A 16,293-nucleotide genomic window follows, 5' to 3' on the forward strand; every position below is an offset into this window, starting at 1 on the left:
CATTATCCTTTAAACACACACATCATCCCTTAAGCACCCAAACCCATAAGTAAATCACCAGGACAATAGAAGCGCACCTCGGACAGGACCTGGAAACCATTAACAGATCGGGGGAACTCCCACCCATTACCCTGGGGGACGCACCTGCACCGGACGAAGGCAAGGAGACAAAGGGAAACATCGGAGATCGCCCGAATCACCCATCGTCAGACCCATACCAACTCTTATCACCCATCCGGACCTGGCTTGGGGGACAATAGGGGGTGGAGGAGGACAAGGTCCACCACCGGGGTATAAATGGGATACCCTGATACCACACCCGCATTCCCATCTTTTTCTCCGTATGCATTCTGCTTCAATAAACTTGGAAATCCTTAAACCCTTTAAGTGAGTCCATGTCTTATTCAAAGTAAGGCTACCCTGACACAAGTTTTCCAACTGAAAATAAACTTTCATGTTCTGCCTGTTCTGCAAGATCCTTCTACGACCTCATTTGCCAGAAGCTTTTCTAAATGTGCTTCTTTCTCTGGGTTGCATTCTCAATTTCTAGAAGACTTCCATCTCCTTTTCCAAAAAAATAGATAAATCTCTTTTCTGCAAAGGGGAGAATATGACATATTTGTGGGATGCACCATAATATATATAATAGTGTGAGTTTTGAATTAGTTTTAATTCCTGTTATATACACCTATAAAAAGAAAACAAAGCAAAATATGTGAACCCAAACAAAACAAATTGCAAAAAAAGATAGAGCAAAATATAGCCCCCTCCCATAAATCCTTAAGCAAATATAACAATATAAACATAATTACAGTTCTATAAAAGATGCCATGACTCAATTTTAAATAAATTAAACCTTGACCACATTGTTCAATCTTTCTTGACATCACTAAAAAGCCAGTTCAAAGTTTGAGAGCTGATACATTTTGTCTAGTAAACTTTTCACACCTAGTATACATGTGCCTTTCCAGGACCACATTTTGGCAAAATTCCAAGCATGATAAACCCAAAGTTCTTGATAAATAGGCACATTCCAAATTTTTGAAACAGAATTTAAAAACATATTGACAGCTTTGATTCTGAATTCTCTTCCAAGAACCTGGTTCACCATCGTAAGAATATTCACCCAATAAGTGACTACCAAGGGACACAATCAAAATGAATGAATTAACATGCCTTTAGATTTTTTAGTTCTCAAACAAAAGAAAATCAACAGCCAACTTATTGAAAACATCCACTAAGGAGTCTAACAGATTGATATCTATCTATCTATCTACCTACCTACCTACCTACCTACCTAATCAGTGTGTCTTTTAAGATCAAAAGACACACTGATTCTATATATTGATTCAATAGACAATTCTGTTAGAAGAAAAATTTCAATTCTCAATTCCTGATTTTTTGCATATTACCCATATTTATTTTAGTGAAAAAAAATTAATTGTCAATAGAGATTCCATAGAACACCAGGAGGCTGGCAATTTGAAAAGTGGGAAAAATAAAATAGGAAAACAGATTATATGTGCCCAGAAGGAAACCATATATAGCAAATGTGCATGCATGTGTGTGTGTGTGTCTGTATTTAAAATCCCTGGGTCATTAAGTTGAATGATTTCAGGAAATCTCTTCCCCATCCCCAAATATTAAAAATGAAATCATGCCAGATGTCAATCATCTCACTCCTCATGTCAAAAATGACAAAATCCAATAAGGTTTCATATGAAACCCCCAACAGTTCATGAGATCTCATATAAAAACACCAATATCTTAAACATTTGAAGCCATTTTTTAAAATAATTTCTTGGATCAGAGTTTTAGACATGCAAAAACACCTTGCAGCTGTCAGATGGCCAACCTCTGTTTTGACATATTAATAAGATATACTGTCTAAGATAGTTTCAATTTTTTTCATACATTAATTTAGTCATACATTAATTAATTGAACAATTAATTGTAAGCCCATATGGGATATCTGGGAATCATCATCATCATCATCAGATTGTAGACAAATAAATGGCAACTGTTGCATATTCTAGAACTGCTAAAATTTAAAAAAAAAAAAAAATGTGTTCCAGGCAAATCCAAAACTAGGGGGTTATATCCAGTTGTGAACTTGACCAGCCAGGATGCCCTGCAATTCAGTGTAAGTTCCTGTAAGTGGAAGGTAGGGATTCAAACAAATTCCCCCAATGCAATGTCTGTGGGAATGACCTTGGGAGACAGGAGGAAGTGAGCAGACTTGACAACCATCATGCAAAGGGTATCTCAGCCCACAGATGGAAAAGGGGTGTGGGAAGCAACTCAGAAGGCACCTTCCCTAGTTCTCAAGAGAGTAAAAGTAAGGGAGGGGAGAGGTGCTTTCAGACCTGTAAGATTCTTTTACTGTAAACCTTACAATAAAGTTAGTGTTAGTAGGCCACCAGGGAATTTATATAAATATTTAATAATGATGAGAGCAGAATACAGCCCTGTCTGACTCCTCTTACTGAGGGAATTGATTTTGTGAGATGGCCTCATGAAATAAATTGTTTTTTTGTTTGTTTGTTTGTTTTTACCCAGGGGTTTTCTAGCAACTTATAGCCATCTATCTGCTGTGGATTATTCATTTATTTAATTTATTTATTTATCAAATTTATATGGCTGCCTGTCTCATGAAAGTGATTCTGGGAGGCTTATAACAAACCATTAAAAAAAAAAAAGACATACTGATGATAGCTTACCCCAAACAGCTGGATCGCTTCACCTAGTGGCCTCATGTAGATGTTAAATAAGACCATAAGCCAACTGGCCATGGAGTCTAGAAGCTCAGGCAGGGAGGTTGCTATGCAGCAGGGAGGCTGGTTCAAAAGCAACAGTCCCAATTGATCCCTATTAAAGCCCAACTTAACTAATAGGGTCTTGCACCTGGCAATCTGAGGAGCAGCAGCCCTCCCATGAATTTCAGATGATCTACCCTGGGTCATCTGACTGGTGCCACGCCTGGAATATCTCAGAGAGTGGAACTCCCCCTCCTCACCCAGCCAGGCCTTAGTAATACATGCCAGGTTAGCTTTTTCATTGACAATCAAGTTATGAATGAGGGTGCCCTTATTGCAGACTGACCTGGCACTCAGCAGCAGCAGCCAACAACCCAGGAACAAAGGAACCCTTGAAGGTCTGCCATCCAGGGCCCAGGAAAGAGCTCAAGGGGTGGAATGTGCCCCAGGAAGAATATACCTCAGGCCCACCCTTGTCTCCCACCATATCTCTCCATACCCATCACTACTGGGATGTTATAGCCTGCCCCCACCCCTCCAGAGCCTTCCCACTTCCCCTGTCCATAATGGTCCATGCTCCCCCATTCATGTACATCCAGTACACCTCCTCCAGAACCCTCAACCCAGGTTGCTTCTGCATAGTACTCAGCATCTCCAAAAAAATGCCCCTACTCCACCTTATAAACTCATCCCCCCTCCCAACAATCCACTCTCACTAGACTGGCAGGGAGCCCATACAACCAACACCAGATAACCCTGAAAGTGAATCAATCAATCCTGCTCCCCCTGGATCTTACCCATAGGAAGAGAAACACCCTCTCCCACCATAAGGCCTAGTTCATCCATCAGTGGGGTCCATGAATTTGCAGAGTTCCTCTGTTCAGTCAGTTCCCCAGCCTGGGAAGAAGGTAAAATGGCTGCATGGGTAAATGAGGGGAGGAGAGCTACAGCCACAAGGATCAAGCCAGAAGCAACAACTCAGCCTATTCTAGGAGCTGCTACAGCCCATCGCCTACCCCCCCCCCCAAATGCCCCTCGATATTAATTCACAAATCACCTCTATCACTTCTGTCATCACCACATTGAAGCTCACCACCTCTGCCCAGCCAGCTACAGGCCTTCTCTGTCACCATCAGCCCACCTGTGAGGTTTGAGCCCTTTTCTGACTCCAAAAATGAAACTTATCAGGAGGGGCTTAGAGAATCTAAACCAGGAAGTGACTCAGCAGAGCGGGATAATTTGCAGACGCAGATTGGACAAACTCTGGAGGGGGATTTGAACCCTCCAATCAGCGCTCAAGACAGGAGAGCAGAGAAGCACGCAAATCAGAAGGCAGCCCGATTGGCTGCAGGAGAGAAAAGGCATGGACAAGATCGTTTTAAAAGACAGGCATACAAGGAGCAAGCTGCCAGAGACAACCAACCCTTCAAGCTCACAGCCTCTGCAAAAGAGTCCTTACTGGAATCAGAATCCTTGCCTGTAGCCAGCGTGGAATCAGCACCAGTGCTTTCTGCCTCTGCGGACCCACCTTCTGCACAAGCCACTCCAGTCAAGCCTCTCCTTGCCGTCCCTGCTGAGCACAGCCTCGCGTTCAGCTCCAAGCCTCATTGCATTGCTCCAGGGTGATCCAGGTGTGCTCCCATATTCAAGCCTTGCCTAGATTCTCCAGTCCAGTCCAGCCTTGCTTCCAGTTCTCAGCCTTGCCTAGACTCTCCAGTCCAGTGCAGTCTTGCTTCCACTTCTCAGCCTTGCCTAGACTCTCCAGTACAGTCCAGCTTTGCTTCCAGTTTTCAGCCTTGCCTCAACTCTCCAGTCCAGTCCAGCTTTGCTTCCAGATCTCAGCCTTGCCTAGACTCTCCACTTCAGCCCAGCTTAGCCTTCACAGCTGAGCCTTGCCTAGGGGTTCCAGTCCAGTCTTGTCTAGCCTCCACGTTTCAGCCCAACCATATCTGTGTGGCAGTCCACAGAGCCTTGTCTCCAGCTTCTGCCTTGCCACACACTCTAGCTTCACCAAGTCTGACAGCTTCGATCAGAGAGTTAGCTGAATTCTGCCTTGCTATTCTGCCACAGTCTGATTCTGCAGCCTTGTCTATTCATCCGTCTTTGCCAGGATAGTCTTGACTGAAATTGCCTTGCTTATTTATTCACAAGACTTTTACTGTTGCAAATAGTTGTTTTAAATAAAGAGTTTGGTAATAATTCTGTCTGGCCACCTCATAGTCTGAACAGGACACCACCCCTCTCCCTGGTCACTTGGCCAAACGCTGCTCAGTGCACAACAGCTGATCCACATGCCCGGTGCACCCAGCAATCCCATCATCCAACTGCCGGTCCTGGGGAGACAATGGTCCAGCCAACAATCCAACCAGCAACAGTCCAGACAAGGAGGTAAGTTCCAAGCACCACGTGTGATCCTGTCCCAAGCTGTTACACAGCCTAACGGAGACGAATCATGCGGGCTTGGAAAGAAGCAGCATCAACCAGACTCAATAGAAGAAAAACCCAAATCCACAGAAACTCCACCACCTTTCAGTTCAACTTTCCCCACCACCAACCTGCTCTAACATACTAAAACATACAAAAACCAGCTACCATTGGCACCTGCTCCATAACATGCCCGGCCTTGGTGCCATCTTAGGGGGAAAAAAAAGTTTTCCCCACAGTCTAACTCTGGATATTATATTGAAGATAGATTTAACATCAATGAAAATATAGTGCTGAGTTGGGTTTATCTATATACTTCTCTACAAGGTGTTGTAAAACAAATGTTTGATCAAGGGAAGAATTATTAGCCTTAAAACAGCTTGTTCCTCTGCCAGAACTGGTTAGGATTCCATCCAGTCCAGTAATTTTGTATTTAAATGTTTAGCATATAATTTGCTTATAATACTTAGTAGACTGATGGGATGATAATTGGCTAGTCGATTCCTTTTCCCCTTCTTGTAAATGGAAGTTATTGAAGTCATGATATAATTTTATGAGATCTGTAACTTTAACAACTTCCACCTCACCAACAACCACAGCTTAGACCCATCTATAGAATGTCACTGCAAAACTACCCAAAGGACATATAAATACCACATTACACAGGAAACCTACAAATTGCCAGGCATACCTACATGAGTCCAGCTTCCACTCAGAACCTACCACCAAATCTATCATCTACATCCAGGCAAGTATGGTGCTTGTTCTGACTTCCTTGACAGAGATGCTCAACCGAGGGAACTAAATCATGCATTTAAGAGGAGCTTGAACTACCAATCCAATGAAATCAATAGACAAATCAACAGAGCCAGATCAATTCCCAGGGAGGACCTAGCAAAAGGTAGACTACAGAAACAGAATATCACTGGTTGTCCCCTACAGCTCACCACTCAAGGCACTCAAATGCATTATTAATAAGCTACATCCCACACCGGACAAGGACACTGACCTTTTTCAGGCACCAAGTAGCAGGCCCATACCTGCATACAGATAACCACCCAACCCGAAGCAGATTCTCACAAGCAACAAGAAAGAACAGGGCAATAACACCCACATGGGAACCAGATCCTGCAACAAACCCAGATGTCTACTTTCGTCCCATTATCCCAGGCCCCATAAAGTACACAGACCACAATAGAGACCCATTCACATGCTCTTCCTCCAGAGTGATGTATGCCATCATCTGCCTGCAATGGCCCTCTGGATTCTACACAGGACAAACAGGACAAACTTTGCACAAAAGAATTCATGGACATAAGTTTGATATCAGGACTCAAAACAAAGACAGCATAACATCTGAGCACTTTAATGTCTCAGGACTCAAAGCAACTTTAGAAAAGTGGGACTTTAACAGCAGCATCCAGCAGGAAATTGTTGAACCTCAAAAGGTTTCAGGCAATCTCAGAAGGTCTCAACAAATACAATGGATTTTTAATACATTGCAATTGTTAATTAATAAGGTACTTACAGTATAATCTGTCTCACATGTAACCTTCATCTGCATAACACCCTATCTTCCTTCCACCCCTACCTTTCCTCTCCTCACCCCAATTTAAATTCTACATCAGTCTAGCCACTCTGCGTATCCAATGAAGAAGCTGCAGCCCAGGCAACCTTACACTTTCTAATAAAATGTCTTAGTCATAAAAAGCATTTACCAGACTCCTGATTTTTTGCCATCACAGACTAACAGAATTCTCCCCTTACAACGTCTACTGCAGGTATCCCACAGAACAGGAAATGTTTTCTGGTGCTCTGGATATGAGCTTGCCTTGCAATAGGTTTGTTAACCATATCTGAAACCCCACAAACTACTTCCTCTTGCACCAGAAATTCACCATTTGGCATATTTTGAATAAAAAACATAATTTTCTGGACTTGCATATTCATAATTCTGCCAGGACACACAGTACATCCCCTAACTGCAGCCTCAGGAAGTTACAAACAAATTTGAGCCAATATAAGATGGGTCTTTCATGACTCAAAATGTATTTATTGTAAATTTGGGTATCCTTGTTCCTAGTCTAATACTATATGCAAACCAGGGGACCAGTTTCAAAACCTCTTTCTGCCATCAAAATAAAACAAAACAAAAATCTATCTGACATTATTTAATGGCTCAGAACTGTATAATTAACTTCAGAATTAGGACTGCTCTGTGCAGGTTGCCAGAAGTACTAATATTTACTGAGTCTTGTAGGGTACACTGGATGTATCCTACCATTATATCCATTGATGTGTCACCAGGCTTCCTTTAGTTGTGTGTCTATATCCTATACCACCAGCCTGAATTGGTTGTGTTATTTTTTGGCTTGGTGTTGTTTTGGTAGACCCATTGCCCTTCATCCCCTTTGAATTAATTTTGCATCAGAACATACAGTACATAAAACTCAATCAATATATTTTAAAAGTATTCAGTGGAGTTTTGGTGCTTTCTAAGTTGGTTGTTTGCTTGCAGATGTTTCATCATCCAACTAGGTAACATAATCAGGGCAAGCGAGGGTGGGGTTTGCGACCTGTTTTTGTTTTTACATTCATGAAACACCAGGGGCTAAGTCTGGGTGGCCATCTGTCTGGGATGCCTCTCACAACTTTATCAATACACTGTATCTGTGTGAATCTTCTATTCTCTTATTATGACCAGTGATGTAATCCCTAAATAAGTTTAAATCAGTGTAAGTATAGAAAGAATAATGCTTTGAAGGTAGATAGTTGGGTATAAATTTTATTCTCTAGAGATGTGCACTGTGAAATAATCTAGAGGCTGAGTGCTTTGCTAATATCTGAAGCCAGCATTTAGGTGCCAAAGAGATTTCTATTTCTAGACCAGGAGTTCATAAACCTGGTGGAATCACTACTGTCGGTACTCCATTGCCAACATTTGTTTCTGATTTGTAAATTCATCTACTATCTTGGCAAAACTTTAAAGGGGAAGGCAGAGAAGCAGATAGTCAATGCTAAACAAAATAACTTAAGAAACAGGATTTTTGGCAAGGCTTTTTCAGGAGGCTGTTAAATTTTGTACAATGTTTATATCCCATGGTTTGAAAGAAAAATGAGGCAGGTCCAAGCATCTAGGTATTATTTGAAAGAGGAAAAGAGAGAGAGAGAGAGAGAATGAGAGAGATCTACATGCCATAAAAATGTCAGCTCTCACATGCTGTTGCAGAGCTATTCATTAAAAGCATTACTTGGAGCATTTCCCATGCTATTTCATTCCTGGCAGGCATACTTTTGCTCTGGTGGCATATCTGATTAAAAACAACAATAATAAACAGGAATACATGCAGATTACTCACCACAAGCAATTTTTTTTCTCTCTCTCTCCCTCCCCCCTCCCCCCCACTTTTCAGGAGACTAACTGATAAATTACAATTCCTGGTGACTTTAGCTCCTTGACCCTTTACAAGAAAATAGGAAAACACAGCAGAGTAGTCAAAGACAAAATAGGCAATAATCAACAATCACTTACTTTCTTCCATTGCCACAATAGTTATGTTATGCCATGTGCTAGTTTCTCTGTCCAGCGGTGTGGCCAACGTTATCCTTCCATCTTGGGTATTAATGTTGAATTGTCTCTCAAGGTCAGTGTTTCGATCGATGGAAAACCTAGAAAATGAATATCCTTGAAATTCACTGGAATTCTTTTGCCCGACCTGAATGCATTGTTATCATAATCTGAGAAAACCATGTTTGGTTGAATGCAAGCTTTGTGGCTTCAGTGGATTCACTGAAGTCAATAATGGCATAATTCATAAGGCCAGATAAATAAATAAATAAATAAAGATGGACTGAGAATCAGGAAGCAGAATTATAGTCCAAGGAGTAATTAGCTGCATGCTCTCAGCGTGAAGGTTAGAAGCTGTCACTAAGATCAGTAGGTAGTGTCTTTTAAAAACTACCGCGAATCAAGAGTTAATGAGACGATCCATCACTTTTATTGGACAGTTCCTGTTGTATTTCATCACAACTGCTGATAATTCTGTCAATACATTAAGAGGGAAGGTTGCTTTGTACATGACTGTGTGTTTTAAAGAAGATGCAGCCAGCACTCTCATTCCAAGAAAAAATGACTTTACATTAATTAGATAAATGTGTCATTGGTTTATATTGTAAACCAATTCTGAAGACAATTGTTGGTTAAAAAAAAGCCAAAAAACTTTTCATGGGAAAAATACTTTAAAAACTGGAAAAAAATGACCATTTTATGAGCTGATCTTATTAGTGTCTAACAAAACAACTTTGATCTGATAGCAGAGCAAATGAGAATGTGCAGGTACCTTATGCAGCCTAAAACAGAAAGGCAACTTGACCAAACAAGAAATCTCAGTGGTAAATTGTTCTGACAGTGTGTTAAACAAAATGGTGATTTAGAACTCCCTGCAAATTCTACAGGAAGGCTTTTATGTCAGTCCATTTTCATATACTTGTTTTATTAATGCATTACTTGTAAAAGAAACCAAACTGGGAAATTAAAACTTTCAATTTCTGACAGGTCATACAGAGAATGAAACAGAAAAAAACATGCAGAGTAACTGGAGGACAAATGATATGGTACAGCAGCTACAGCTTTAGGATTTCACTAAATCCTACCAGACAATTTAAATAAAGAAATATATTGACTATTGTTCTAAGATATGACATCTCAACACAGCACACCAAGTGGTTTGCACCTATTCAGTATTCTCCATTACCATGCAGTGATGAATTAGTATTAGAGCTAGCTCATACCATGACTCAGGCTGGTGAGTACATTAGAGATCTTTAAACAACTTCTCTCACAATTCTGTTCTGAACTGACTGATTTGGATCTCTCAAGAAAATGCATCAGATCATAACCTGGTTATCTAACAGAAATAAATTTTGGCATCCATAACTTAGAGGAGGAGTAGCAGCAGCAGCAGCAGCAGCAATAGTAAATTTACCATGCCCCTATATCATGCATGAAAAGGGTTGCAACCACCATTCCACTGGCCATTCTAGCATACAAGGAAAACCTATCAACTCTGGTCTGGTAGTTGAATTAACCTCATGGGCTTATGAACCACCAGAAGCTCTGTCAAATTGCTGGGGGGACCCATATGCAAAGCACAATGTGTTTAACCCCAGAAATGTTGTGAGAGGAAATAAGAAGAGGTAGAAAGAAGGAAAGTTCAGTGTAGTACAAATAGCAGCATTCTGGCCACAGATCAAATGCTGGCGCGAAGTCTTGGGTAACCCAGCCAACAGCCTTCCACAATAATTCAAGAGAGTCACAGTTAGGACATGAACCAACTGGTTAGCTATCTCAGTAGTGAGGAACTGATGGACCTTTTGACTATTCATTGAATGGAAATTGCGGGTTTTAACACTTTTTTTTTTTTAAATGGAATATTTGAAGACAGTCTATCATCAGAAGACCTGCAGCTGGCAGCCTTGAACTAAAGGGAGAGACAAAAGGGGGTGAGGGAGATGAGGTAATTGAGATGGAATACAACAATGCCTATCTTCATGCTTTCATGTGCTGTTTAAGATAGTGGAGGCACATCCAATAAGAAATTCTGCTTAGACATTGAAAAGAGATGCCTATGCTGTATCATCCAGAGCAAAGACAAAAGAATAAACCTGAAAACTTCAGTGCAGATGCAATAATTGATGAAATCAAGGAGCCTAGCAGAAGGTTTATGGAGAAAGTAATAAGGATCCCAACAATGAGCCTGAGGAATTCCCAATGATAATGGAAAAGGTCAGAAGATGGAACCATTCCATGAAACCAGGAATGTCCAATCAGATACTGTAGATAAAATTGAAACTTTTACATGCCACACCAATAATGTCAAGGGAACTTACACATTACTGAAAAAACAAAATGTTGAAAATATGCTTTCAAAATGCATATTTACAAACACACTTCATAAAAAAATAGTACCATAGAAGTAGAATGGGACAGAATATGGGTCAACAAAAACAGCAGTAAAATATATGAGTTCACCAGGCCCTTGTTTGTGAGAATATAAATAAATCTAACCCCTTAATATCTGTGGTGCAAAGATCAGGAATCACAGACTGATAGATGGATCTCAGCATTTTCTGGATACCCTTGGAGACTTAGGGTTACACTGGACTTCCAGGGAAGAAATGGCAGACTGAAGATGGCTCCGCAAAACATTTATTGAAAGTTTATCACTTTCAGAAATTGCTTGGTAACTGCTTTTCAGCTATTAGGAACCTTTGGATCAACACATTTTACAGCACTGGGTGAGTTTCCTTCAATCCTTAGTGAAAGACACTTTAAATACCTTGCTTGTTCATCTTCAACCCATCATCGATTCTTCTGGGACACCATCTAAAATCTGTTGCCAGAGGAATATGTGGTGGCATTTTTTGTATCCCCAGTAGCGTTTACACATAATTACTGCTCTAAATTGCCACTCAAGCTTCACTCCTGATAATTATGTGGACACTCATATATCATTGTTATTGGCAATATTGTGTTGGTTTGCTACTACTTTCTCCTGGAATATTTATTCAACTCCCCAAACAAGCTTCCATCTCTGGAATTTCCTGTTGGGGTCTTCCACCCAAGTGCTGACCAGGTACAACCTTCCTTAGCTTGGTTGAGATCAGTCAACATCCCTGAGGTGCTTCTACTTGCTCTGACAATTATATTTCTACCCACCATAAAAGAATGTCAAATCACAAAGAATAATTAAGTGTTTTCCGCCACATATTCATTTATCAGAATTGCACACCTCCTTCCCTGCTCAAAATTCTTTTGAGATGCCAGGGATGTCTGGTTCAAATGGCCTTCATATTCCTTACCTTCCAAGAAGCAACAAACCTTATGTTTTTTGCAATGTTTTGAAGGGAGGGAGGCTTCCACTGGCTTCTTTCATTTGTACATCTTTTTTTAAAAAAAGATTTTAAAGGGTTTTAATATTGTGGTTGCAATTTTAATTTCTTTGTTCTTGTTGTTTGCTTTGTATTATTGTAAGCCACCTTGAAGCTTTTGATTTGGTGGGTTAATAATGAAATAAATAAATACTAAATTAAAAAAAAAACAGTAACTAAGCAAAAGCAAACCTCATCCTCAACAGAGTTCAAAGAAGGGACAGCCATGCAGAGATCATTAGAGAGGGAAGGTGGTTGACACTGAAGCAGAGATTCCCTTCTTCTGATTAGCACAGGTAATAAGTTCCCTCCCAACTGGTTCAATGATCCTCCTCCTATCAAGAGACCTCTCATATGAACAAACCTAGTATTATTAGATCAGTTGCATATCAGTTAACGGGACTCACAATTTGGATGATGTAGGTTTGAGTTCCCAGTCACAAATGAAACCAGCTGGGGGAATTCTTATGGATCAGACCAAAGGTCTTACTCTACTATTTTGTTTCCCAAGGACTCATTCACATGTTTCTAGAAATGGCTGAACAAGATATGAAGTTATAGACTACTTCCGCTACACTTTCCAAAAAAGATGTTCGAAGGCATACTGCTTTGAACAAGAAGTTCTTCATAAGCATTGATAGGTTTAACATCTCTGCATGAAATAACAAGGCAGTCCCTATGTCTTACTACCCCTGAACCTACCCTCAAATAAGGAATTTGGCATTGTCCTGAACTTCTTGTAAGGAAGGATGGATGGGTGAAATTTCCAAATATTTTCTAAAATTTGATTTGATTGTAAATATATTGGTTAAATTGTAAACATTCTGAAAAAAAAAACAAGTTCCCCTCTGCTCCCTGTTCAGAATTTCAACTTAAGCCCCACCAGATAGATGGTAGAGATATTGCAGAATACATATTTTAAAAGATCACAGGAACAAATGCACACTAAATAGCAAATGCTTCCATTAAAAAGATGAACTCCAATTTACATTTGCAAGGACAAGTCATATTTTCAATTGATTTTATTTAGCTACATAAAGAAATGCTTCCTGAGACAGATCTCTAGTTATAATCCCAGTAGCTATTTAAACAAAAACACAAATAAAATGGGGGATTTGTGAAATTTTCTGTAGTGACTTTCAACAAGCTCTTCACAAGATCAAAATGTATTAAAAAGTAGAATGGTTTCTTAACAGAAATGAAACCAGCTGACCTGTTGACAGGAAGAAAAAAACTCTCTTTTGTGACTTCAGACTAATATATACAGCATCATGTGCAATGGTTTGAGTCATGATATTACTGTACTATTCTTTTTAACATGGGTATTGTTAAACATCTAAGCAATATATGAAGGTACTTTTCTATCAAATTGAGGGCATGGGATGGAAATAATAAGTAAGTATTTAATAAACTCTGAAACTGCTTTAGTAATGCCACAGTTTATTGGGTAGTGGTGGCTAGATTCAGAAACTGAGTTTGGAGGAAATGGGTGGTGAGAACATTCATTTCTTCAGCCAATGGTTCAGAAATATGGATTTGAATGTAACTTTATGTCTCTGCCTTTTTACTCATTTCCACCAAAATGTGTTTTGTATTGATGTAAATTAAGGGTTTACAACAAAACCTGAACCTTCCTAGCCTTTCAGCATTCTCCTGCTGCGACATGAATCACAATATTGATACTGTAAATCACCGTATCTCAGCAATGCCAACCAGAGAGGGCATGCTACTAGGTGACTGAGATAAACAGCTGCAGCTTGGGAAAGGCATAAAATATTTTATCTAGGATTTTAGAGCCTGCTGTGTATTAAGAAAATGATTTACTTTTGCTGAAGATGAAATACCCTTCAGGACACTGTGTATGTGTTGTGTATATATGCATATATGAGTGTTCCTTTCTTAAAGAAGAAGAATACTGAAGGCAGAAAGACTAGATCCAAGAACCAATAGTTACCAAAGTTTTGAGAGAAACCAAACACAAGTTTGGAAGTGTGGAGAATATCCTCATTTGAATTCCACAAAGATGTTTGGAAAGATATAATTGAAGAATCATGAAGGATCTCATCTTTCCAAATATCTAAACTAACTTATATGAACATCTTGCTCTAACATGCAGATTAGAACTTGGTTTTTCCTTAGATTTCACCCTTCTCCAAATCTCCACACTTCACTATACTATGCAATTCACCACAGCTCTCCTCAGCTACAAATCACACTTTTTAAATGGATATACATATACATATTGATGAGTAAAGCCATGAAAAAATGCCCATAACTAAGAACATTCCAGCATTTAGCCAACTTTGAGATTCCAACATGTCCACCATACGGTTACCCAGGTTCTTTTTTGGGAATAGCAACAGGGCTGGGCAGCACTTTGGATCTTTTCTCCAAAAGATGCTTCAGAGCATGCAAAAGGATAAACACATACCAGCTGTAGCTTTCCCCAGGATTGTACATTTTGGACAATGAACCTCAAGCACTGCACTTCCACAGCCAATTTCATAAAAGGAAGCTGGAAATGACTAGATTATTGTTTTATCTTTAATGTCAGCACAGTAGTCAACTAACTCCTGAGATGTCTTTCTTTTCGGTGTGGGATTTGAGGAAAGCATTTAGAGAGAACTGTCAAACAGAAAGAAAACCACTTGAAAATAGACATACTGATGAATGAACTGAAGCAACTAGAATTAAGTCAAAAGCAGAATCCACTTCTGGATTTAGACTAAAAGCTGAAAACTATGTAAATAACTAGATTTAATGGAAGTAAGTGACACTTATGGGAAGATGAAGTTTGCTGATCAAAAATATTTTGAAAATGGCAATAAACTAGATAAAATGCTGGTTTATCAACTGCAAAAGGAACAAGAGAAAACATATTATTATTATGGTTGGTCACACAGTGAGCCAGATGTTTAGACTGGATTGGGTATTTTTATCCACCTATCAAGTCATTCCCAAGGACCTGGGATAGGCAGATGTCATTGTTTGATGGTGTTAAAAGCTAAAGGTATTGTTTGATGGTGTTAAAGGTATTGTTGCAGGATGTAGGCTGTTCCAAGTAAAGCTGCCTTTTGCAATTGAAAGGCAGCTTTACTTGGAACAGCTTTCATCCTGCGATGATGATGATGATGATGATGATGATGATGATGATGATGATATTATTATTATTATTATTGATGGCAAGTGATGTGTTTCAACAATGGAAAAGGTAAGAAATCAATTTGTTGAATATTATTCTAAATTACATAGTAAGCAGATGCTAAATTGTGAACAGATTGAAGAATGTCTAGATACGGTTCAACTTATAAAACTCAAAGAACAACAAAAGTAAGTTCCCAGTAGACTAATTATTGAACAGGAAGCATCGGTCTTTCACAACATTTCTGATTTGTTTCCGCAAGTTCTGTCAGGAAAAAAAGAACACATTTCTACAAAAAAGGGATGAGGGAGAGAGATGACTTACAATAGGTAAATCTACATTAATAACTACATCGTTTTGGGATATTGCACATAAAATCTCTTTATTAAAAAGTTGCATATGAATATTGATTTTCATACAACCTGTTTCACCTTTCCATTCGCTCTCCTGATTTCAGTTCTTTAGCTCACTCCTCCAGTTATACTATCCACCTCTCATCATAACCCTTGACAGCACTTTGAAAATCATCAAGAGTCATTGATGATGATTTAACAATCTTAATGAAGGCTACATAGCAGTTAAATTACCTGGGGCGGGGGACTTGGCATGCTAAGAAGGGCTTTTTCCAGAAATCTGAAAACAGCACCATCCTGATACATTTTGTTAGCCAGGTCAAACCAGCTTTTTGCTTCCCTGAAAATCCCTCTAATGTTTAGCCTTATCATTTGTTTTGAAATATGTGGAATGCCAAGTCAGCACTAAAAGTACAGAGTCAGAAGACTGTGCTCCTTTTAGTAACTTAGGAGTCTATAGTAGGGCTGTGTATGCTTCAAATATTATTTGGAACATGTATTTTGGATCTTTCACAAGCACAGTCTCTCTCTGTTCCTCTCTAAAACATTCTGACTTGTCTCAGGGTTCCAAGTGAGCTGGGGGGTGGGGAACCCTTACTGCTTTAAGGAGTCTATTTATTAAAATGAATTTAACTTAAAGCATTAGCTTTAACGAAAGCATTGGCTGGCACAGAAACACAGATTGTCA

The 16,293-nt window shown here is 39.5% G+C and overlaps 1 protein-coding gene across 1 annotated transcript in view; it reads right to left on the reverse strand.

Annotated features, from left to right (window-relative positions):
* CDH8 (cadherin 8) overlaps positions 1-16,293 on the reverse strand; it is a 200,765-nt gene that overhangs the window by 53,681 nt on the left and 130,791 nt on the right. The window contains exon 7 of the mRNA XM_063312918.1: positions 8,713-8,849. Within this exon, the coding sequence (XP_063168988.1) occupies positions 8,713-8,849 (137 nt within the window). The remainder of the gene's footprint in view (positions 1-8,712; positions 8,850-16,293) is intronic.

Source organism: Candoia aspera, chromosome 11 (assembly GCF_035149785.1).
Source record: "Candoia aspera isolate rCanAsp1 chromosome 11, rCanAsp1.hap2, whole genome shotgun sequence".
Classification (NCBI taxonomy): Eukaryota; Metazoa; Chordata; class Lepidosauria; order Squamata; family Boidae; genus Candoia; species Candoia aspera.